The sequence below is a fragment of the Gadus macrocephalus genome, chromosome 8 (assembly GCF_031168955.1).
Source record: "Gadus macrocephalus chromosome 8, ASM3116895v1".
In the NCBI taxonomy this organism is placed as follows: domain Eukaryota; kingdom Metazoa; phylum Chordata; class Actinopteri; order Gadiformes; family Gadidae; genus Gadus; species Gadus macrocephalus.
In genome coordinates this window covers 14,019,404-14,044,792 of record NC_082389.1, presented here as the reverse complement: position 1 = coordinate 14,044,792, position 25,389 = coordinate 14,019,404, and the positions used below count along the sequence as shown (strand labels likewise).

The following is a 25,389-nucleotide window of genomic DNA, read 5'->3' as shown; positions in this document are numbered from 1 at the left end:
CAAAAATCGTGATACAAACCGAATCATGAATTTGTGTATTGTTACAGCCCTAGAATATAGTGAAATGGCTTTCCATGTCATTCAACATATATCAACATGATACAATATTGATGTCATGCGAGAGGCTTAAGAGGTTTATGAATTTTTAAAAGGAGTTGCGCCCTTTTTACGCCAGTGTTCATCCCGTTTAGAAGTCAATATAAAACGTATATTCGTGGCATTAAGAGCTGTTGAATACACTATATACACTCCCATGTGTCACATGTTCTGTTCTCAGCCAGATATGAAGACTCCCGAGATGCAGCAAAGAAAATTGGGTCATTTCGAGAAGTTAGTCCATCATGTTTGTTTTCTTATAAATGGCTCCTTCATGTATAGGCCCATTGTGAAGACACGTTATTAGTTCACACAATGCTGTCCATGGCTACAGTTTAAAGACAAGATCTCTGCCCCTACAATGGGGTGTTATTGGCTCTCTTATCTGTGTTAATAAAGTCTCTGCCGTACGGCCGAGCAGAACTTATGTTGTGCAGCAGGTACCGATCTGTAGGGCAAGCAGCAGACCATCTCCCTCGCTTCATGTCGGGAACAGAACTTGTCAGTTCATTTTAAATCACATGAATGAATCGGTGCACAGCCACTTGTTCTTCATGAGGGAAACACGGCACTTTAGATGCACTTAAGTTAAAAAATTGGCTGATTCTTCAACAAAGAGGAGAATATAATTAATGTTGACCAAAAAGTGACTTTGTTTCATTGGAGCTATTTATTTATTCATTCAACTATTCATCGCCGGCTTTCTGAATCATCTCAATCATCGCATGTTATTCAAACTACTGAGATCAATGAATTTATTCTTGTAATTTCAAATTGAGATGGAAATTACCCTGAAAAAAATGATGCAACACATACTTTTCCAACCTATGACTGGAGCGAAATGAATCACCAAGGTTAATCGCAAATAGCGTTTGTTGGTTGTTTATTATTTATTTTCTATTTTCAGGGAAATTACCTGATTCAAGGTCTGTTCATAAGACCGTTTTATACTTATTATTTTGAATATGACGAATTAATCAGCTAATGGCAACTGTCTGAGACTAATCTAAAACCAGATCAGTGTTTGCAAGGTAAGATATATAGCATCATTATACAACTTGTAATAGTTGACTCATAATTTAGGAAATCATTGTTAAGGGCATGGAAGTGGGAGCCTCTGTATTATATCGTCATTATTCTCATCACTGTTTTCCTATCATGGATGTTACCCATGCTTTGGAGAACCATTTCTAATCCAGGGAGCTCAAACATGGCCTTTCATTGGCTGGCCGGGGCCTGGCTGTAATTTGGGGCCTTAGATGGATCCCTTACCAGGCTTACACCTCGGTTCTCCCTGACCTACAGCCACACAAACACGTACACGCGTGCGCACTTGCACACACACGCATTCATTCAAACTCATACACAGTCATACGCCGCAGATCCACGCTATTCATAGTCGGTAAAAATAGTCCTTTCCAGTCAAGTGCCCAAGCTTACGGCGGACTCCTGTATTCACAAGCGTACTCTGACTTCATTTTTAATGCATGGGCATTTTTAGAGACAGCTACATTCTTCAGGATTTGCAAAATGTCTGGGATTGGGATAAAGGTGCATTTCCTTGAAGGCCCCCCTGAGTTTAGGGCCAATGGGCTCTTTATGAATTCTCCTCTCTTTCCTTTTCATCTCCTTTTGGCCTTTTCATAAATATGCGACATGTTTGAATGCTACTGGCAGAAAAGTATCAACATCTGGCTTAGTTGGCGTAGTTCAGATCAGATACTACCTTTAGGAGAAAATCGTTGGTAATAAGTGACACTTCTTAATTTGTCAAATCCACAACAAGAAGAAATGGTTTTAGTTTAAAGTGATGTATTGTTCAGAGTGTACACACCAGGGGTGGTAAGATGGGTGATGTGTGTGTCAGAATATAGTTCTGAATAGAATAGAGTGTCTTTGTGTGTGTCTGGATAGATGTATATCTTTGGTTCTGTGTGTAATCAGGGATGGGCGGGATGTGTGCAGGAGTATTGCTGCTGAGTTCAGGAGTCTTGTGGTTTGTGGGAAAAAGTTGTTTGCTGAACCTGGTGGTTTGGATGTAGATTATTCTGCACTGGTTTCCAGGAGGTGAGAGAGTGAACAGTTTGAGGCTGGGGTGTTTGTGATCCCTAAGTATACTCAGGCTCTGCATGGCTGTGCGTGAACTAAGGCTGGGGGATTTGGTCTAAAAATAAAATCTCAACCCGATTATCGATTTTAATAGATTTTCCAAGTGAAAAAAATAAAATAAATGAAGTTTGGATTTTGTTTGAAGGATTACAATGATTAACAAAAGCAAAATAAATAACACACATCTCCCACTCTGCTGCGTGCATCAGTTTAAGATGTTGTAATAGATGTAATGTGATGCTGCTTATGGTTGCCACAGACTTTAAGCAAACTACACACTCACTTTTTTTAGTGCATTCTGCCATGTTGATATTTATCTTTTAATTAAGTCCTAGGTAATTTTGAACAGTTGATGTGGGTCCAGGGTGTCATACAGTGAGGAAGTGAGGTGGGTTTTGACTTGCCGCTCAAAGCACTTCATGACGACGGATGTGAGTGCTATGGGGCGGTAGTCATTTAAGCAGAGTGGTTTGGTCTTCAGGGACACACACATCTTGTGTGTGTGTCTGCCAACACCTTGAGTGATCTGCTGGGGATGCCCTGAGGGCCAGGTGTTTTTTGTGGATTATCCCTTTTGAAGGTTTAATACCCCTCTGGGTTGATGTTTCAAATGGGCAAGGGTCCTGGTCTGTTTAACCATCGCAGCAGCAGTCGGATCAGGGGTTCAGCCACAGTACAGCGCCGGGGACCATGTCTGCTACACACAGCCTTGGTCAAGGGCACCGGCAGGAGTCCCAACATGGACGTCCTTTGGTCTTCTGCATATCCACAGTAGGGGAGTTATACTGAAAGCGTACATGAAGAGACAGTGTACATAAAAGAGACAGCGTCCGTAGAAGAGACAACATACATTGAAGAGACGGCGTCTACAGAAGAGATAGCGTCCACGGATGAGACAGCGTACGTAGAAGGGTTTGGTTTATCTGCAAGAGATCGGACACTTCCACTGTTGGTTTCCTTTTCTAATTCCTGATGTTTTTAATCCGGACCACATGTTTTGGTGTTTGAGCCCCTGTAGTTGGACTCAACTTTGACCCTGTATGGCCTCTTTGCATTAAAGTTTGTCTGATTCCATCCACTCTGTGGATAGAACAATGACGTCGGGCAGAGTATGAGTGGTTGGACCAAAGTCAGAAGAACCGCATCACAGGCTTTCCCTGCTTTAGTCATTGCCTGTGAGCGGGGATTGGATTCAGGCCATTCCTGGAAAGGTGTCAACATGGTCTACCATGTTATCACCTTGCGTAGGAAAGCTGATCCATTGAATCTCAGTAGCCCTTTCTTCACGGTTCAAATTGTCAGGCACTATAAACACAGCTTGTGAGTGTCCTGTGCCTGTCGATAACTCTGTAAAAGGCCAATGCGTGGCGTTGGTCGATTTGGTCATCAATTTTATTTGTATAGCCCTTAATCCAGAGTCCCAGTCTCATAGAGCTTTGCAGGATATATATTTATACCGCCCCATAACCCTAGCCCCTGAAAGAACACGAAGAAACTCCCTGAACTAACAAGTAAACTAAAAGGTTGATTTAGCTGTAATGAGAGCTGAAGAATACTCCTACAAGCCAAATTAGTAAAGAAATATGATTTGAGTGTGGAATTTAAATTTTCAGACTGATTCCCTGATTACAGGTAGCAGATTGGAGAGGGATGAGAGAGGACTATTTTGAGCAGTAGCTTCTTCAAATCTGACCGGAATCTTTTTTTAAATCTGACCTGAAATTTATAGGAGTATATTATGAAGTATATAATAAAAAAGTATATAAATATATGTATATATATATATATACATATATATATAAAAGTTTGTCATTTTTATCACCAATAAACTAACCTTTTCAGGCAACACTAGATAGCTTCGACTGGTCTTGCACCATTTTTTAACGGTGTAGTCTGAATAAACCGGGCTTCAACCATTAGTAGCGCTGAAATAGCAATGACATCTTTGGAATTCCCTGATCGACCGCATTGCCATCTTCTCAACCATCGCTATAGGATGAGAAGGTTTACGTTGTTCCCCTGATCACGCAACAGGGTGTATTGACCGACAGTGCATCACTATAACTGACCATGTACCGTTCTCCGGTAGGACTCTGCCCAGGCCCTCATAAGCAGGAGTGGATCAATACATTTGTCATCCTTTGTTGCTGTTGTCACGGCCGAGGGGGATTCACTTCATTTAGCCTCAGCTACTTGATAGTTTCATTGTGTTTGCAACACTGTGCATAAAGAACTTTCTCAGATTGCAGATTCAAGGTCACTCAAGCCAGACATATTGGATAAAAACATTTATGGTGTTTAACCTTTAATTTGAAGGTTCAACAAAAAATAACAAGATTTAAGATGTTTTCATTCTTTTGTAAGACATACTTCATAAGCACAAACTAATGATTTTTAAAAACTCTCAAGAATATTTAGTAGACCGTAGTCAATTGAGTTTGACCGGGGAGTCAGTGACTAACACCAGACTATGATGACAAACAAGGAGAAGGCTGCAGGGATGTGATTAATCTGCTCATCCTCCAGCGTGTGGCCCGGAGAGTTGGTGGTGGGAGAAAGCATTAGTCACTGGCGGCACCTCTCTCTCCCCACCCTCCCTCTCTCGTCACCAGTGCCACCTTACCAACACCGCCCAAAACCAACTGTAAAAGTGCAAGTGTAAGTGGGTCTGCATCAGCATCAAGAAAATAACCCCCTCACCCAGCCGCAAGCACCATAAATACAATGTCCTTGTTGACAACGGCAGAATATTTTGCAGGGTTTGCAGTACCCAGTTTGACAACAAAACAAGTTTTCTCCATCCCCGCCCCCCATTAAGACTCCCACAGGCCCAAACCGTTTTAAATTTGACTTGGTCTGCCCTAAGCGTGTGATTTCTTTCCGACAGATGTTGTTTTAAACTTCTTGTACATGCTCCTTGTGTGTATTATGCTCATTTGTCCACTAATTCAATTGATGAAATCTCGTTCATCTTCGACGATCACTTGATTAATAAGGAGCTTAATGTTTCAGCAGTGCGTCCTGAAGTGCTTGAAGTGCATAAAGTACCTGAAAGCGCTGTTGTTTTCGTATAACTGGTTATGCTGCAGCATTACTTCCTGACAACCACACTATTCTAGAAAATAGTCTGAGAGTCACAAGTAACACATTTCCCGCTCGAGCTGTGATACAATATGAATGCAATAATAAACCCACAGAAAATCAATGAGCAGCTCAATCAACTGTAAACCACTTTCACATTGTGCATTGCCAGTGGAAGTGGAATCTGTGGTGTTTCTGTCAATGTCCTGACAATACGTGATTCAAAAGGATACAATAGCTTTAGCCTTTTGTACAGCTTTACCCTTTTCCAAAGTAGGAACCAATGTTGATCTCTATATCCAGCATATTTAGCTCTGTGGAGCGACTGTTAGTGTGTGTGTATTTTTTGTGTGAGGTGTCCTCCATCTCCTCCAAGGCCTATCTCTAAGCCAAAAGTCTCTTTTGTGCTTAGTATGTTTGAAGCAAGGACCTCTCTGGGTTATCTGTGATCTGCCTGCATGTGTCCTAAAGGGGGTTCAGCTGTCATGCGACCCCTGAGTTGACCCCAGTTGCAGCTGGCAGCGACTGGTCTCTCTCTCTCTCTCTCTCTCTCTCTCTCTCTCTCTCTCTCTCTCTCTCTCTAGCTTGGAATCAGGATATATCCCACTGCGCAATGTGTCGACCAAGCGACGTCATTTCTGTTTCATTATTGGTTGTCAAATTTTGGTCCACTGAAGGGGTTATTTTGTAACACTATTCGACGTCTACCGAACGTCTAATGTTGACGTCCGTGGGACCTCTCTGTGTAAGGGCTATTTATAGTCCAAATGTGGTTGTTTGTGGACGTCTTTTCAACATCAAATTTAGACAAATTTCAACATCAAATTTAGACAAAACGTCTTTTTTATACGACTTCTATATTTTATTTATATGCTTATGGTTGTTGCAATCGAAAAAGAGAAACGGCGATTTATTGAAATGGAGGGTTGAAGAAATAATATGGACCCGAAGTGAACTGACAATTGCAGTGGTCCAAATGAGGAGCATAGTCGAACTATGGCTTTAATCTGAGTAAGCTGTGCATTTAAACGTACTGACTGGCTCAGACGCTCTTGATAGGGAGCTGTCCTCGTCTGGTTTGTTTGAGATCACTGGCTCTCACTCAAAATATATGAAGTGAAAAAGTACTTGATTACTTAAAATAAATAAACAAGGAAATGTAAAATAACAACAAAAAAACATCATGTATACATTTCCTGCACCGGTCATAGGCGTCCAAATGACGTCCAAAATATGTACCCAGTTCAAAGGTGAAATGTTGAACGTCAATATGACGTCCAAGTTGCGTCATGGTTTGACATCCAAAAAGTGGACCTAATTTTGACGTCAAATAGATGTCCAGAATTGGTCATGGACCGACGGACTGGTATCGGACATCCAATGTTTAGTGGGAACATGCTGTGGCACACTCACCAAAGAACACATTATTTGATTGTGTTATCTGTCCATTCTATAATTTAACAATAAGGTAACTATTGGTGTTATAATTAGAAATTATGCTAAACATTATTGTCTATTTATTAATTTTTTTACAAATCAAATAATATCGTTATATAATATTTATTTAATTAAATAATTTCTTCGTTACGTGAGCAGTGTTTTCCATTTGGTACGCTGCATTTCGCACATAATTATGCACAGAAGGACTGTTTCCCTCGTAAACAAGTGTTGCGGTAAGACCCTCCCCATAGAATATTGTAAATCCCGCATTCTGTTGATGCAGTTTTCCCATCGCCTCAATCCCAACACAGCTGCCAATTTTCATCTTGTACAACAGCGGTAATCTGCCCTAATTCATTAAGCCTTATGTCTTCAGTCAGGAGCAGTGCTTGAAATGTACTTTCAGGGGCTAACTCAATAGTGGATTAGTTGGCAGGTTAGCGAGTCAGTCAATCATCCGAGTTTTATCAACACTTCAGGGTCCAGCCTCTCCCCCTGGCCTGTCTTGTTATCACCTGCCTCAGATTGATGTACCGAGGCCTGCTGCTTAACGCATAGCACAAATACAACTGATGGAATGGTTCTTGCTATCCCCATTCCGATACAGGCAGCTGATATATGCTATATAACCTAAGGTCACTTTCTCTTTCTCCCTCCCTCTCGCTCTCTCACTCTCCCTCCCTCCTTCTCTCTTTCGTCTCTCATTTCCCTCCCTCCCTCTGTCTGTCTCCCTCTTTCTCGCTTTTTTCTCCCTCAGTACTTCCCTCTTTCTCTCTCTCTCACTATTTCTTACTCCATCCCTCTCTCGCTCTTTCTCTCTCTCTCTCCCTCACTCCCTCCCCCTCACTCACTCTCACTCACTCCATCCATCTCTCTCCCTTTCTCTCTCTCACCAGCCTCTCTCTTTCTTTCTTCTCATTCCCTCACACATGCTCAGACATCTTTGCACACAGGCAAGCACACATAAAAAAAAACAAGCGGACACACACACAACACGAAAACCATTTCTTCAATGTGCTGGTGTGAACTTGTGTGTCGTTTGTTAGTCAAACACTTAGTGAATTATGAATGCAAATCTATATGCATAATGTATTGTATCTAATGGATTGTTGCTTTTTTTCAATTCTTAGTTGATTAACCTCACAGTCCATCATCCTAGACCTCTGAATGATGTTAAGCATAATGCCCTTCTAACCCTTACTCCTGTATTCTTAAAGAATAAAGCTGCATTTTCTCTAAGCCGCAGGAGCGGTAAAATAGGGTTGGATGTTTCAATGCCTTAAATAAGCTGCTCTGTTGTATAAACCACATCTTATTACATATCTCAGCTCAACAACCCATTTACTTGCATGTACCGCCCGATGCTGGCGTGAAACCGTAACAATGGTTTAAATAAACAATATTCCTTGGAGCCGCTACCTCGCTGTGTTACCGGTTAACAGACAGGTGGAAGCAGCTTCTGTGAGTAATAGGCGATAATGCAGATTCAAGCTTCAGTAAAACCCTGAACTTTTTGACAGATTTAGCAAACAATTTTACTTTTTTTCTTTTCGTCAATATTAGTGTTATTGCAAATGCGAAAATCAATATATTTTATTTTGGTATTTACACAAAATGTAAAACTTTGATCAGTAGATACGTATGCATTTTTTTACAAATCCTAATGGTTTTATCAACTATGAGACACATCACTGTCCATATTCAACCACTACCTGTCTTATATATATTTAAACATCTGTTTACACCCACACACACGTTTTCTAGTTGACTGCCTATTTGTTTTGTTAGTAACTTGCAGGCTTTTTAGATATGTTCATGTTGTTATTATCTTGTGTTTCTCTTGCTGCTGCTGTTGTAAACCTCAAATTTCCCCCATAGGACCAATAACGGGTTATCTGATCAGCAACCAAGGACTCGTCTGTGGGATAATCCTGAGCACTACAATAAGCCTTTGGTATTGTTTTTGATGCTTGATTCTGGGTCTCTATGTTTTAATCCACTGAACTGGGTGTTAATGTTGTACTTTCATTGACTCATACGCATACGTTTATCAGCTAAGAAGAACTAAAAACAAAAAAATAAAATTAAAAAAATGCAGCTTGACATACAATTACGATAACTGTCGGAAGCAGGTTTAAGCGACAGCCACGACTGATCCATAGGCTAAACACAACCATAACATCATAAGAGAACCAATGATAAAATAACAGAAACACAAATGATTCCATGATTCATGGCCCGTAATAAGGCTATCCAAAGACGTGCAACGTCCCAGCAGTCCCCCGCTAGAGATTGCTTTATTACAGACTAGAGCATGAATATCCAATATCTTCCTAGCTCAGTTTGACAAGATCAATATGATGGATCAATCCACAGTTCACGGCAATCCCGCCAATCAACTGCATTCAAAACAAGAGTAAAATCAACAGCTCGTCCAGATCTCATTGCAATAACGTTTGAGATTATTTAATATTTTCCCTTTGTGGCATAGTCCTTTCAAAGTTTTTATTTTGATATGTTGCTCTCTCATTAGATCTAACATGAAATACTTCTCCTTGTGAAGCAGTAGTTCTCTTGTAATGATTATTTTCTCTATTACATGATTTCTATCATGCCATACCTATATATTAAGCCTCCATATCATGTTTGTTTCAGTTATTGTAAAGCACTGCAATGGTTATTCTGGGAGACTTTGAGTGGCCCCAGGGTAGACAGAGCGGAGAGCCCTAGAAGAAACTATGTAGTTCCTCCAGCCGGTAGTGGCAGAACGACCCAATAGGATGGGATTTATTTCTCTTAATACAAAGGCAATCGTTTTTTTCATTAGTTTAGGATGTCAGCGGTCAAGTCTTCTTCATACTATCTATTTTGCTTGGTTATATTTTTATTATAAAGCATAATTTCTGATGCTTGTTTCACACCGTAAGAAAAACCTTAATAACGTAATTAGAAGTGAATTCCGTAATTTCGTTGTCTGTCACTTTAATACATTTTGCCCATAGAATAGTGTTTGGCCATTCAGGCCAAATATGGACTGTTTGTGACGCTGATGTAGATGAGTGAGACGCTCAGACACAAAGTGACCAAAAAGAGTTACAGAGTGATACTACAGGGGTTGCCTCGTCGTTCCAACTTACATGCTCCCCGTAGCTTATCACCCCCTTTATTGAAGGGATAAAATGGGTCTTTGTTCGGGATCAATTCCTCTAACCTACCCATGTCATAGAGCTGTCCTCTGGAACAAAGTGTCCCAGCTCTCTGGGCAGATGAAGTGTTAGAATTGCTCCTCGTTAGCCCAGTCTGGGCTCTTCTTGATTTTAATAACAGTCCATCTCCCCTGTCCCAGAACATCCACTTGTGCTCCCAAATCAATGGGATAACTGGAGAGTGCAGCCCAAGGACCACTGCTTTTTAAACTCTTTCAAAGGGGAAAAAAATTATCCCCACCTCTTATCCGTGTCAAAGTTTTTTGTTAGAGGGCAAACAACAAATGGTTTCGTGTTCTCACTGAGCTCTTTTGTTTTCTTTATCCTTATATCTCTTAGATTCATAAAATGTACAGAATGTCGATTTCAGTGTTAAAATGAGGGTCATATTTGAGTGTTTTAATATAGCGCCTGCGAGAGCATCACTCTTGCACCCAATTTAAAAGAGTCAGAGAGCACAGAGTATTAGCACGTGAATGCAAAAGGTTTTTTGCCATTGATGCATGCAATGTGTTGCTTGCAATGAGTGTGTCAATTATTAATACCACTACGGTTGGTTGATTCACTGCTATTCCGTATTCAACTGGATTTGGTGTGACAATAAAATCAAATAGTCTTTATCTGGCTGCTGGGTCCATCCTGCTGGACAACTCTGCGGTGCTGAAGCAGAAACACAGCAGGAAGTGTGGAGGGTGTCTTCACGAGGGTGTCCCACATTACGTTGCCATCTATAGGACTGCAGTGGGGTGAGCTTGGCGTGCCATCAGCCAGAGCTTAGCCAGAGCGTTTGGAACATCTGTCTTTGGTTTGATTGGGTCAATGAAAGCCAGTGACCCTTGAGAAGAAGTTGACACCAAATGAGAGACAGGCCGGCGGTCGCTGGTTGAAGATGTGTGAGGAGCAGCCTACTGCATGTTGTGCTGCTGCTCTGGCTGCATCTGGCTTTTGAGTCATGCTGTGCACTACGGGAGAACAGCAGGCTGGCAGACAGAAACACACTGCAGCATACAGTCAATTGGAGAACCCAGCAAGTGACCGAAGTACTGCTGCTCACTTGTCCCTTTTGTTTCCAGTTGGCTTGAGGAGATTTGAGCATTCTTTGAGTTGTTGCTATGCTTCAATTCAAAGCTGCTATGTTATTTCTCCTATTGTTTTGATCATTCTTAGGACCAATTTATTTTACGCTGTGATTTTCAGGGGTTTCATCAGAATCTGTAATTACGATCCATTCAAGACGAGTGATGAGAAGTCTTTTCTGCAAAAAAGGCACTGCAAGTTGATGGATTTGAATACAGTTCTCTATCTTTTCGCAGTTCAGTTCAAATATTTGGGACGATAGGAAACAGTTTCAGAACAATGCAGAGAGAGCTGCAGCAGTGTGATCTGGTTAGTTGCACAGGGTCTGAAGCCGTTGCTTGGTGTCTCAAGAGATTCACTTGATCAAATCCTTAAAAGATAGTTGTTTTCAATCTTCAATGTCTCCGGTAGACGATGACCGCAAAACTCAGCGACACAATGTGGCACACCAAAGGATACAATGGTAATTACTTTAAAAAGGGGAATTATGACCATAAAATATCCCAGCGTGATATTGATTGATATTTAGTTTCTCAGCTGTCGCCAAGAAGCTTAGCGTTATTATTCATTAGTTGCTCTCCAGGTGGGAATACAACCGTTGCTCCCAACTCTGTGCACAACATTGTTGTAAGCCTTCTGCCTCTGATGCTGCAGTAGCCACAGACAGCTCACGTCACTACAATGGGCCAGTTTCAGAACCGGGTGACTGCTTGGACGTCCAAGCAGTCACCCTTTGCAAGCAGTCTCATCGCTAATCTTTGATCTGAACTGGACTTAATAAAATGCTGTGCATGGATTAGTGGTGTAGCGGAAAAAAAAAGGTACTAAATAAATATCCATAAAGGTATACAGCATTCAGAAAATTAACTGTAAGAAATAACTTTTTTTACAGTAACTTTAGAATCGCCAGCTTGTACTAAGATTCATTGTATTTTCATGTTGTTTTTGACAGACTTAGTAACATGTCCACATTGTTTGCAGAAAGGGCAGAGCTGCTGGCACTAACAATGTCTTCCACCAAGGAGAACAGCCTCTCTCTAGGGACAGAGGCAGCACGTACAGCAAGGCAGCGCTTAGCTAACAATGGCAACGTGGGGATCTCTGGGCTCATTGGTCCTCCAGCACAAAAGTGGCCCGGAATCCAGTGAAGCTACCTCTTCCTTCACCATCTGAAGAGTAGGCTTCTTTTTCTCCTCTGTCTTGTAGAGCTCACCTAACCGCTAATTAAATATTAGGCAAAAAGGATATGATATGAATGCCGCCTCTGGACAGGGTTCATATAATTAGCCTTATGGTCCATGGTAATGGCGAGCCCTGACTCACTACCCGGCTTGTAAGGTCCTTTCACAGTGAACGTGATTTTTGGGTGGGATTTTTAACATGACAAAAAAATTTAAAATTTTAAAATCATTCTGTTGAATGACAATGCGATTTACATTTTGTGAAAAGACGACATTCATTTGATTCACACCAAGGTTGATTCTTTAAGGCTCTCGCAAGCGGATACGTCCGTTCAGCCATCACATTCGGGTCTCTTTGTCATAGTCACCAATGTGGAGACTTTATAAGTTGTAAGACGTGGCCAAGGTAACAGCCTATTTAGGTTTCTCAACACACTGTTTTTTACTGCATCCAAAGAGGTAAAGTACAAAAAATCATATATACTACATTTATATATATTGTTTATTATCATTCATCTCGATAGCAGTCGCGATACAAGCCAATGTTTACTTGCACTTGTGTTGTTTACTTGCAAATGTAGTTCTTTTTTAAAAACTCTCTATGAAAAGGGTGATAGCCTAGTTTAGTTATTGAGCAGGGCTACTAAATGCTCCAAAAGACACCCACTTATTAGATCCCCCTCATCCGCGAACAGCCATCGCTCGAACCTCCAGTACACCTTAATCCTCTCAATACATGGGATGTTTTGGTAAAGGGTCGGAGCATAAGCTATTCATCTGAAAGTATTCCGTCCGTCTTTTCACCGTTCCATTATTATCAGAATATGCAGCATCTTCGCATCGTGGCTATTAAACAGTTTGAATTTGCGTGAAACCTTTATTGTTCATCAGGCCATGCGAGAAGGGCGAGATTCTCTATCGTTAGCGTAACTTTTGGAGACAAATGTTGAGCATTTTTTTTCTTTGATACGTTCGCCTGCTCTCACTCCGCAGTCATTTAAGGGGCTAGAAATGGCACTTGCATTGCATCAAGATATCTCTTCTTTATTTTTAATGCATACATTCTTTTGTAACTACATTTTATGTTTCAGCATTTCTTCTCTTGTAATCTTTGTTTTGGCCTGGTGGGGGTCCTCGTTGGCCTGGCCTGACACTAAGATGCCACACACACAAAGGCATTCTGCACATAAAGTGGTTAAAACAATTCTGCCTAAGTTCTGTACACATGGTACACAGTACACACGCACATGTGTACGAATATGCGTAACATTACACCCCTAGTACGTATGCCTCAAAATCCCACACAACGAGTTCCGAGTTACTATCCACTGAGACAACTCCACTGTCCACGTGGTCACGTGACATGGAGAAGGCTTGAGCGTCTTTCTCTGGAGCCGTTTCCCCAATGAAGTGCTTCTTTAGAATAGAAGCCGCAAGTAACTTTCCTTGACACCACGAAGGCAGACAATGTCAAAATAGAAGCTCTCAACGCAGTGTACTACTCATTATTATCTTATTTGACTCCCCTCCCTTGAGGCATTATTCAATAATAGTTCCTCAGCACAATGTAAGTTGACAAAGATAAGTCTTTGGCATTGCTATCTTTTACAATTAATTTCCCATGTCATCGTATTGTTATTTTCAAGATATCTTGTGCCGTGAGTAGCTTTGAGCTGCTGGTGTGTTAGAAGTGTGACTTTGACAGCCTGGAGAAGCTGGATGTGTTATGTTTTGTGATACTCCTCTCTACACATCCTCTCTTTGGCTGTGTTATTCTAACTGAACGTAGGTGGCCGGTACAATAATAAGACAGATGGTTTGATTAGCAAGATTAGAGCAAACCACACATAGGGCTTTCCACATGCACCGAAAGTCGGACGTTCTCCTGATAATCCCCGCTGGGGCTGTATGTTTGAACTGGTGTCAGAATCTGCCCCTCCAGAGTAAAACCCTAGTTTAAAGTCTGGAGAATTAGGGAGCCGGAGTGAGTCTGCTTTTGCTGACGTGTTGCTGACGTGTTGATGTCGTTTCTGTCATGCGGCTGGAGTGAAATTTGGCAGCACAGAGTTTAGCTGCCTCATACTTTTCTCTTCTCACCTATATTTTGCGTTCCAACTTCTGTCTGCTTCACACTCTTCTGTTGATATTGTGGATACATCACAATAAATGCAGTATTGATGTCACTGCAAAAAGAGTCAGCATCGAAGAGTTGGTAGCCTCCCTCGCCATCCTTAATGTGTTTCAAACAGAACACACTTTTTGAAAGGGCAACTACTGATTATCCCGATTCTCTGGAGTTAATCGGGAGTTCATGTGTGAAAGGCCTTACACAAACACACACATACACACACATACAGACCACAAGCACACAGAGACACACACACACACATGCACACACATGCATGCATGTGCACACACATATAGATACACACAGGCACAAAATCTTAAGCCAGAGGAGGAGCAGCATCATTCTACTGTTGTTTGGTTCCCAATAGAGCTGTAGTCAACCAAATAAAATATTGATTGACAGAAATTCAACCATCTCTATGACAAATCGATTGGACGACGGGGACATTTTTTAATCAAAATAAATCTGACAGTTATCTCTGGATTAACTACTCGACCTGCTAGCCTAAATATCAAGTAAGTGCTGTTTGGAGAATGTCAGTGGGTTTCAGATCCACTCTTGGTCAGAGTCCGACTGGGTTACTGCAGAGCTTCAATATAAAGCGTTCAGCATACCGGATGAGCCACAGAGCGCCGCCGTGGTAGAGAGACAACACACGGCCGAAGATTAGATTTGAGGTTTTGATTTTTTTGTCCTGTGTTTAATCAAATGGGTCCTAATGGATGGCACTCTCATTTGTGCTGAGGGAAAAACATTGGAAAAAATAATAACTTTTTCCATTTAAATTATATGACTACATACTTTTAATTACTTTACACTTCACATACCTATTTTTCGTAATTTTTATCCAAATGCTGCCAGACAGACAACTTATTTGGTAACAATTCAAAGTTGGGAAAACAGGATGATTTGCCCTTCTAATTTATAAGTACTGTATTAGTCTATCAAACAATATGATTATTAAAACAGTAACTAGGAAGCCGTCAATAGCCTTCAACAGTTTTCATTTGCAAACAGAAAAACAATAAAAAGCTTGAGTGATGGGAGAAGTTACGCTAAAGGGTTATCATATTGGGAGTCTCAGAAGGTTCATGTAATGGTAAAGTTTTGTGGCAAGTGCATTTAAAAGGAATAAAAAAAAGAGACTAACAATAAACCACCTACCGGGAATTCTTCCACATTTCTGACAGCCTGTTCCTCTGATCCAACCCTGGAGTGTGTTGTTTTACGGACCTCTCTGCTTAGGCGTGCTCTAAAGCACGCCTAAGCAACCATGAGCAAAAACGGCTGCTGAAGAGGCATTCTGCGCTGAAGTCAGATACCAAGTCTCTATTACATTTTCATAAGGAGCTTACGTGTTTGAGTTCTGTCAAACGTTTGTAGCGTCCCCTTGGAAAGTGTAAAAATAACGACCTGGGATGTCTAGGGGATATTGTCTTGTCTGTACTCAAAGAGATCAGTATGCTGTCTTATAATTGCATAAATATGCATAGCAATTAATAATTCCTCAGCAAAAATGTTTGGTCTTATGTAAAGTAGTCATTCCTATTGAATTACCTTTAATACCATGGGATTGGAAGCCAAGCGAAACGTTTGATTTGCTTAGAAAGGTTTTTCAAGAAGATAATAAAGGCAAAAGTTACCAAAGAAGTGTTCAGAAGAGTTGCATAAAATATCTATTTCTATGAATAATTTGCCTCACCTATTCCCAGCCCCGTTACTGCATTTACAAAAATGAAACGTCCCAGTGATATATTTACCTCTCTCAGTAATCCAAGCCCAGGGCCTTTACAGATTCTGACGGCAAATCCCAGCTCCACCTCACACCCACTGCTAGATTATGTCATTATGCCATTGTCAAACAAACCATTTATTAAGTAGCTATAATCAATGTCTGAGGAAACAAAACAAAACGATGGGGGAACACCCTGCCTCTTGCCCCTGTGGCGCGTTAGCGTTGTGAATCCAACGCTGTCCTCATGAACCCAATACACTGATTGCTGTTGTCATGCATCACAATGTCAGAAGCCTCCAGCCGGCGGAGAGACTGTGTAACAATGTGCCCTGGTTTGCTCTGCTCCCTTCAGGGTCATGACATTTATTTTCCGACGAGTGGATGAGCAAAGGCATGCCTGGAAGGGCTCAGGTGTATGTTGCACACTGGAACCTAACCAAAGCTGTGCTGGGTGATTTGAGTTGTAATGGATTATCTAAGAGATGAGTCTAACAAAAGTGCAAAACAAACAGAAATAAAATATATCAAATTTAACTCTATATGTACTCGATATGTAGAGCCCTTCAGAGATGAATAATAAAAAAAAATGAATTGAAGTATTAATTGATAATAATAAATTTGAAGTATTGTAGGATTGTCTGTATCTGCATCACATGCAGTGTGCCAGTAAGAAAATAGCCCCATTGATTAAAAGTGTGCGTTAGTTATCCCTGTTTTGCTATCGTTAACTTCTGAACTCCTCAGATATAAATAATAATCAGGTCTTTTTACACTATACAGCTATTCCACCAAGTGAAATGTTTGGTAGACATTTGCCTTGTTTATCAGTCAAGCTGTTTTAGTTATATGACTTTGCTGCAAAAAATGAATATGCATATTTATTTCTATGTAGTGTCTGGCAGCCATGGCTGCTGCAGTGAAAAAGCATCACTCCCTCCCATGACAATGGAAACCTGGCTGTAGGACAGCCTGGGCTGACCTCCAGGAACAGTGTGTGGAAGACAGGACACATTGAAACAGATCATCTCCCCACAGCCACACTGATAGCCCTGACTATCACTCAGGTCACTACCCCATGGTGGCAGAGTGGGTGAGGGCTGAGATGGTAGGTTGGTTGTGTCAAAAGATTAAGCAGACGTTGTAAAGCAAAGCCTCAACATTAACACACGTCGCCACCAGCCTGACACCACCAGACTTCCCAATTCATTTTAGATTTCCAAGGGTCGCTATAAGGGCGCAGACCAAAGTGCCTCTGGACGCAATTGGACGGACGGACAACCTATCAGACCAAAGGTGTGTGAGAATCAGCGGCAGCCATCTAGCTTGTGTATGAGAATTCCTCCACGGCGCTGGCATAGGGTACTCCTCTACATCATCTTATACCTGCGAACCCAAATTATATCACATTATATATTATAGAACGGTTGTGATTGGCCTGACCCGGTCCAGGTCTGCTGGAAATCAGACAGGAGGAAGGCCAGACGCACACGCCAGAGCAAATAAAACATGAGCTCGCAGAGCTGACTGCTATCCAGGCTACGTTGCCACTGCAGCAGAACAGTACAAAAGGCTTTCTATGGACAATGTTCTTTTTCTTGAACACCAATCCAGCGATTAAACGTGAGTGAGCTTCTCGCTGCACTGCACGAACAAGAAACTAAATGGATCCACCCGCTGAGTTGGTTAAATTTAGCTAAAGGAATGCTTTTACGATCCACGTTTTCTCTTGTTGAGTCTTCTACCGCACCACCATATTAACTAAGACAAGAAACAAAGAAGGATTTTAAGGAACATTACAGCTCGTTGCTCAGCTGATGTTTGCCTCAGCATGTCCTTAAATGAGCTGGCAAATGTTGACAAATGCTAGAAACCAAATGATCCCTCACACACAGACAAATATAAATAACTGCACATCTGTTCATGTTCAATGAACTAGCGTCGTCATTGGAGCAGAAGGTGCCGTGCAGTCTGAGCAGTGGACTTATTTTGGCAGACTCAGTATTATGTTTGTATCGTGTAGTTTCACATATAGAGGAACTCATGTAAAAGGAAGAGTGAGAATTGCGTCTGAATGAAAGACTCGATAATCCTGCAGGAAGGAGGAGAGCTCAGACAACAGCTGTCATTTTCATAACCTCAAAGCAGAGAGCATAAAACTAAAACTATTCAACAAACATACAGATACAAAACAAAACTTTGCATGAAAACTGAAATGATGGACGTACACTTCAGTGTACGTTCAACGATGTGTGATGTGCGATCCATCAAAGCGGCGTTAATTCAATAATTCGCAGGTTGCCACAGGGAGGAAAAAAGGCATAGGTGAACACAATGAGCTGTGCTGTGTGCACTGCACAGATGGGCAGCGCGTGTGTAATGTGCTTTGGCTTCACCATTACTTTAAATTAGCCCTGCCTCAGTGGAAAAGCTCAGAGACAAACCCCAACAAGACCTGCTGTCATTCCGGTAGCTCTTCCAACATAGCAACTCACTTTGCACACAGGGACTGAATATTCTGGGATATCTTTGGATCTTTAGCACTGAGGCTCACACATAGAGCCATGGCCTGTCCTGCTGATTATACATGATTAGTATGTTTGAGTAAGAGATTACTCATGTACAGCACTGGCTGTGAACAAAACAGAATATATTTTCAATAGGAGAATATTCAGTAAAAACGAATGGAAAGACCTTTCCCTGGAATATATTTTGTTAATCCAGCACTCTACACTTGACAATAGCATCATGTTTCTACTTGGAAAGTTACATAGACGATTTATCTTCATACCAACATTTGCATGACCAGTTCAGCAGTAGGAAAATTGCATCTGTTTCATTAGGAGAGAAAAGCACAACCAGAGTGTTTGATAAGATGTATTCATGACATCGCCGCAAGGGGATGTTTACAGAACACCTGGCTGTCTTCTGCACAGAGCACCAGCCTCCTAAACTGTTGGAGTGCGGAGTTTGAACCCATCAAGGACATCCAATCATTCTGTTTCTTATCGACCACTTACTATTATAAACATACTGGCTTTTGAAAGGAAATTGAAGGTGAATAATGAAAGGAATCGCTAAGGTGCGTTCCTTCGCTTGTACTTTGTATTTTAATTCTATTTTTATAACCTGAAAACTTGCTATTATAGTTGAAGTTAGAGGAACTCTCTAGAGCCTTTTGTCAATTTAAATAGATTGACAAATTTCTCATCAAGTGTGTGTTTAAACAAAACACAGACTCTATAGACTATCACCATCTTTGTCGTTATTTAAAAGCATATAAGAGACTTCTTCAGATCAGCTATATCAATTTTATACCAGGACGTCAATTGACAGGTCACTAGCGAATTGGGAAAAAAGGTACCTCAAAAGTCACTCAAGATGATAATGGAGAGCTCTATCAGAAGATATACTAATTATTTGAGGGGTTCAGTGGCTTTGCATAAAACAACCATACATTTAAAATGTTAATCCTTACTTTGTATTCCTTAGAAGTATCATTGACCAATTACTGCATGAAACTTTCAACTGAGTTTGAAGCTTGCTTGCTGGCCTGAATATGAATCACCTGTTATTTAACCACAACATTAATAACTCTATTAAACTAGTTTGTATTTTCTGAACATAATATAAGTTGGTGAAAATAATTCAGTTGGTCATTTTTTGTGTTTCATGCATACTAAGCTCTGTTCATACTGTACTGTATCACTTCAGTGAGGTTTAACTTATCCTTTTCCCAGAACTGTTCTTTAGAGGGCAGGTTTGTTCGGCTCGCAGCTCTCATACTGGGTTCAATCCCCAAACCCCACCAGCTCTTTTACTGGGTTCAATCCCCAAACCCCAACAGTTGTTGTACTGGGTTCAATCCCCAAACCCCACCAGCTCTTTTACTGGGTTCAATCCCCAAACCCCAACAGTTGTTGTACTGGGTTCAATCCCCAAACCCCAACAGTTGTTGTACTGGGTTCAATCCCCAAACCCCAACAGTTGTTGTACTGGGTTCAATCCCCAAACCCCAACAGTTGTTGTACTGGGTTCAATCCCCAAATCCCACAAGCTCTTATACTGGGTTCAATCCCCAAACCCCACCAGCTCTTGCACTGGGTTCAATCCCCATATCCACCACCTATCTGATGCATCCTTGACCGAGAGGCCTAAACCTCTGCCGAGTGTCCCTGTTAGACAATTTGGAGAAAGCACCTGCTGAATACACTTAGTAGAATAAGTAATAACACGTTAGATAATATACGTCTGCATTTGTCCTTCCTTTTACAGGAAGTGCATACAGAGAGTGCATGGATAACGGCACCTGGGCTGAGAGGAGCAACTACTCCAGCTGTGAGCCCATCCTGGAGGAGAAGGTAGGAGATCAGCACCGCACCTACTGAGAACCAACCACGCCAAAACACCGGCCAGCTCCACCTACTGAGAACCAACCACGCCCAAACACATGCATGTACTTGGGAACCAACCACACCCAAACACCTTCTCCCTCCTTCACCTAGAACCCGACCACGCTCAAACACCTGCTACCTCCACCTCCTGAGAACCGACCACACCCAGACACCTGCACCTACTGAGAACCGACCACGCCCCCTCACCTCCACCTGCTGAGAACCAACCACACCCAACACCTGTCACCTCCACCCCCTGAGAAATAATGCCTCTCAATACATGAGATCTGACAGTATAAGCAGCCTTTATACAGCATATGTGGAGCTCATAACTGTAGATCCATCTTACCGTTTTCATATATTCCTTTCATATATAGGTCTCCTTATATAATGCACCGTGATCATTTCAAACAGTTCGATCTAGACTTTCTGGGGGGGGACTTTGACTTGATCGTGTCATGTTTAACCCTGTAATAACGACCCAAGCAAAATGTGTTTGCAGAGGAAATACCCGGTTCACTATAAGATCGCTCTGATCATCAACTACCTCGGCCACTGTATCTCCGTGGGAGCCCTGGTTGTGGCCTTCATTCTCTTCCTCTGCTTAAGGCAAGTTCAGAAATAGTCCTTCCCAAAAACCTCCTACACGCATATGACGGCTCACAAACAGTCACGGACATTCAGTTAACGGCCAATGACAGCCGTCCTCGTCATTATCTCGTTCACGTCAAACGAGCAGATCCGGCCGTTTAGCGCAGTAACATGCATTAGCCCTGTGAAACGCATGCTGTGTGTTCAAAAGACACACACACATGCATTCACACACACACAAGCACACACATACGCATGAACAAACAGACATACACATACAGACACACACACACACGCACACACACATATGTACAGATATGTTTACAACTAAGGCGTACCATGTCTCGAAAACGCACAAACACACACACACACGCACACATACACAGACATGACCTTGTATTTCTTACTCTATTTACTTATAATGTATCCCCAATCTGCTCTGACAGAAGCAGAGACAAATCAGCATTAACTATCTCTTACATCATGCCGAAAGAGAAAATGTCTTTCAGCTGCATGAACTCATTATAGTATAATAAATATTAACAAGAACAATACTCCTTTGATGTCTATTTGTCTGATCTCTTCCATAGGAGCATCAGATGTCTTCGAAACATCATCCACTGGAATTTAATCACCACCTTCATATTACGAAACGTCATGTGGTTCCTGCTACAGTTGATTGATCACAATATTCACGAGAGCAATGAGGTAAAAACTAAAACCTTTTATCCTAAAACGTGCATTGGGATATATTATTAATAGACTTGATATATTCATGAAACATGAAATTACAGAATTATTGCTTGTCTTTGATTGACATTGAACTACCATCCTCTCTTGCAGCCCTGGTGCCGGCTTATCACGACCATTTACAACTACTTTGTGGTGACTAACTTCTTCTGGATGTTTGTTGAAGGATGCTACCTTCACACAGCCATTGTAATGACCTATTCCACGGACAAGCTTAGAAAGTGGGTCTTCCTTTTCATTGGATGGTGTAAGTACAACAGACACACAATGTGCAGCGGGAAACAAACAAACAACCAGCCCTCTGTGCACGGGAGCAAGGGATGCATGGATTAAAATATGTCCAAAATAACATCCTCACAAACTTTCAGAGGATCAAATCTATTTCAGGTGGTTATATATTCATAGAATTATCTACCCACCACTCATAGAAAAAAGCACAGCTTACGGGGCTCGCTTGAATGTAGGCCTTCTTGTGAGGAACGGTTCACAATGTCACAGAGCTACACATCATTCAGTCAAACGTCTCCCACTTCATTGGAAACCACCGAATCTTGGAGAGAATCCCGTTGACTATGAGTCGCGCTCGGTTTGGCCGTGACTTCCAGAGATAGAAACTGTGTGTTGCGCGCGGTGGGAAGTAGATGTAGGGTACAGTTTAGCACCACATCAATTATACACAATGGCCCGTCTCCACGTGTGCTATTAGAGAGAACACGGAGCGGAAGGCGGGAGACCCTGCCTGAACACTCTGCTCCCAGCCCTCTCGCTTTGGGCCGCGTGCGAGCGCTCGCCGCTGCTCACTTAGCCGCCGCAGTGCCGTTTGGGGTGGTGCGTGTCTCGCTCATTGTAAGCCCAGCGCACACAGAGGAAGAACCGGGACTAATGTGCTTCACATTAAAAGATGCTTTCATGGAGCCAACGCAAACAGATGCAGCGGGATGCACGCCACTCACGGTGTACTGTAAAGCTGTACGTTTAGGACGATATAATACGAATAATGAGAACAATATATACATAACTAAATATATATAGATGTATGTATGTATATGCCATTTGGTGGATGATTTTAACTTAAGCATCTGATGAGTGTGAGTGCATACGTGCTTCGCATATGTTGCCCCAGCAGCTACCGAGCACTCAACATTGTCGATGTGTAGAAAATAGAACATTTAATCTTAATAAGCAGAATATGTGTTCAAGGAATAACTCGTCAGTAGGCTACAATAGGTTTATAGGTCAAACTATTTAGATTTAGAGTAATGAAATATTTAAAACAGAGATATTGACGGATGGAATACACTATCACAATGTTCCAGCTGTACAATATGTGGCGTAGGCAGATTGGTAAAGATGTATGATCCGCCGGTGTGGTTTTGGTTGATGTTTAGAATTAAGTTCATCCTCTGGGACTCAATGATCCATCGCAGTACCCTGCTAAAGTCACAGATGGTGTTGAAATAACACACCATCCATCTTCTAATGGTGTATCTATGCTGGCTAATTGAGGAGAAGAATATTGCAAAGAGAGTCCTGAAGCATTCTGCGAATAATGATTCCTTTAACAGAGCAGCCTCACCCACCCTATCGAGTAATGAGTCTACGTTTTTCGGTAGTCTCAAGACAGCCGCTAATTAGCGTCCTTCTGCCGATCACAGGAAGTGGAACAGTTTAAATCTGTCTTGGCACCAGGGAACTCGTGAGGAGGAAGGAGCAAAGACAGGATACAGTTGTAGACGTTGTCAAACAATGCCACAAATGAGTCTCCCTCTACAGAAGTACACCAAGGAGCATTTCAACTGCTTCCTACCTTGATGACCTTTTACGCCTCATATCGTGAATTTCGAATCGTTAATAAACCCATCATGCAATGACCCAACGACAATTTGCATTCAATTACAGAGTGAGACTGAACAATGAAGGCGATAGTGTCCGTGAGAGGCTTGAATTAAATGATTGCCCTGTTAGCAAGGTAAATTGGCGGATGTGTGTTGTCCTTGTTCGAAGTAGAAGTGGTGTCGTCCACTACTTTTGATCCAGCACAACGCCACCTCCGGATGTTTCAAAATGTAATTTACCTTTTCCACTGGAAACATCTTAAGATGACCTTTTATGTTCTCATTCATTACTGCATAATTGTGCTTTGCAAACACACTCTAAAATGAGTGTTTCATTTCCATGTGATTAGGTATTCCATGTCCTATAATCGTTGCATGGGCCATTGGAAAACTCTACTATGAAAATGAACAGTAAGTGTCCACTTAAGCTCTGCATCTCTGCACATGACATATGACTACAGTGGTTACACCTGGGTTTTAACAAAGCATTCATTCATGTGTTAAGGTGCTGGTTTGGCAAGGAGCCTGGTAAATATGTGGACTATATTTACCAAGGGCCGGTGATACTGGTACTGTTGGTGAGTAATTCTGAACCATTCAGAATTCATAATGTCACACGTTAATTTTATTTAGTCACATATCATGTCCCAAACATTGTATTTTGAATGTGAATTTAAGTAACACTAACATTTTCAGACCTGTGAAATATGTGATCAAGCATTAGGTGAACTCAATGCCTGGAGAGGAAAATCAATGAATGAAACCCACCATCTTCTGAGCATGCAGTTTGTTGACTCAAAGGGTGTCTGTTTGTGCCATTTGGCTGCTAAAAATAGGTGTTAAAATGCCATCATGTTTGTGGTTTATTGTTCAACTGAGCCTACCTTGCTATGAAATTGTTCACCAAGTTTATTTATAATGAGGTGTTTCCAATTTCTCACCCTTATATTTGTTCACTTTTAGTGTGGCTTATTAACACTTGTGTTGGCATTAATTCATGTCTTTGTATTCCTGGCAGATAAACTTTGTTTTCCTCTTCAACATAGTGAGAATTCTCATGACCAAACTGAGAGCTTCGACCACCTCTGAAACCATACAGTACAGGTATGTATACTATAGCCGCATCAATATAGCGGTTCTTACCCATTTTCTACACCTTTACCTGCTCAAACGGCCAGTTAATGCTGAGTTTCAGGAGTGGTTAATTACTGATATATTAAACCTTAAAAGGGATTGTGTGCTCAATTCGAACTGGAGCAAATACATTGCCGATGACTTTTTCAAGGGGGGAAACAAACACATTGTCGCTTGGTCTCCTAGGTAAACGTAAACATTTCCAATTAAAATCCCCAATTTAGAAAATGGTGCACAATGTTCATGCGTCATTATTTGCAATTATTATGAAGAAATATAAATCTCAACCATAGCACTGCTCGTGATTTCAGGTTCACTGATCTCTAATGAGTGAACTTCTCTGTTGAACCCGTAATAAACCCATTAGAATAATTTCTGTGTTGCTCTGGTGTGTGCTTACTGACCTGTGCACGAGTCTGTTCCGTTCATATGCCTTTGTTTTTTTCCATTTTAAAGGCATTCTCCCTGTTTTTCTTTCACACAGAAAGGCTGTGAAGGCAACGCTGGTTCTACTGCCTCTGCTGGGCATCACCTACATACTCTTTTTCGTGAACCCTGGAGAAGATGACATCTCTCAGATAGTCTTCATCTACTTCAACTCCTTTCTGCAGTCGTTTCAGGTACGGAGGGGCAGG

At 41.5% G+C, this 25,389-nt stretch overlaps 1 protein-coding gene across 1 annotated transcript in view; it reads left to right on the top strand.

The window, feature by feature from the left end:
* The window catches only part of LOC132463255 (corticotropin-releasing factor receptor 2), a 35,179-nt gene that overhangs the window by 5,398 nt on the left and 4,392 nt on the right, over positions 1-25,389 (top strand). Inside the window, exons 3-10 of the mRNA XM_060059287.1 lie at positions 20,326-20,411; positions 20,947-21,053; positions 21,626-21,743; positions 21,879-22,032; positions 23,971-24,031; positions 24,126-24,198; positions 24,639-24,724; positions 25,239-25,374. Coding sequence (XP_059915270.1) covers positions 20,326-20,411; positions 20,947-21,053; positions 21,626-21,743; positions 21,879-22,032; positions 23,971-24,031; positions 24,126-24,198; positions 24,639-24,724; positions 25,239-25,374 — 821 coding nt within the window. The remainder of the gene's footprint in view (positions 1-20,325; positions 20,412-20,946; positions 21,054-21,625; positions 21,744-21,878; positions 22,033-23,970; positions 24,032-24,125; positions 24,199-24,638; positions 24,725-25,238; positions 25,375-25,389) is intronic.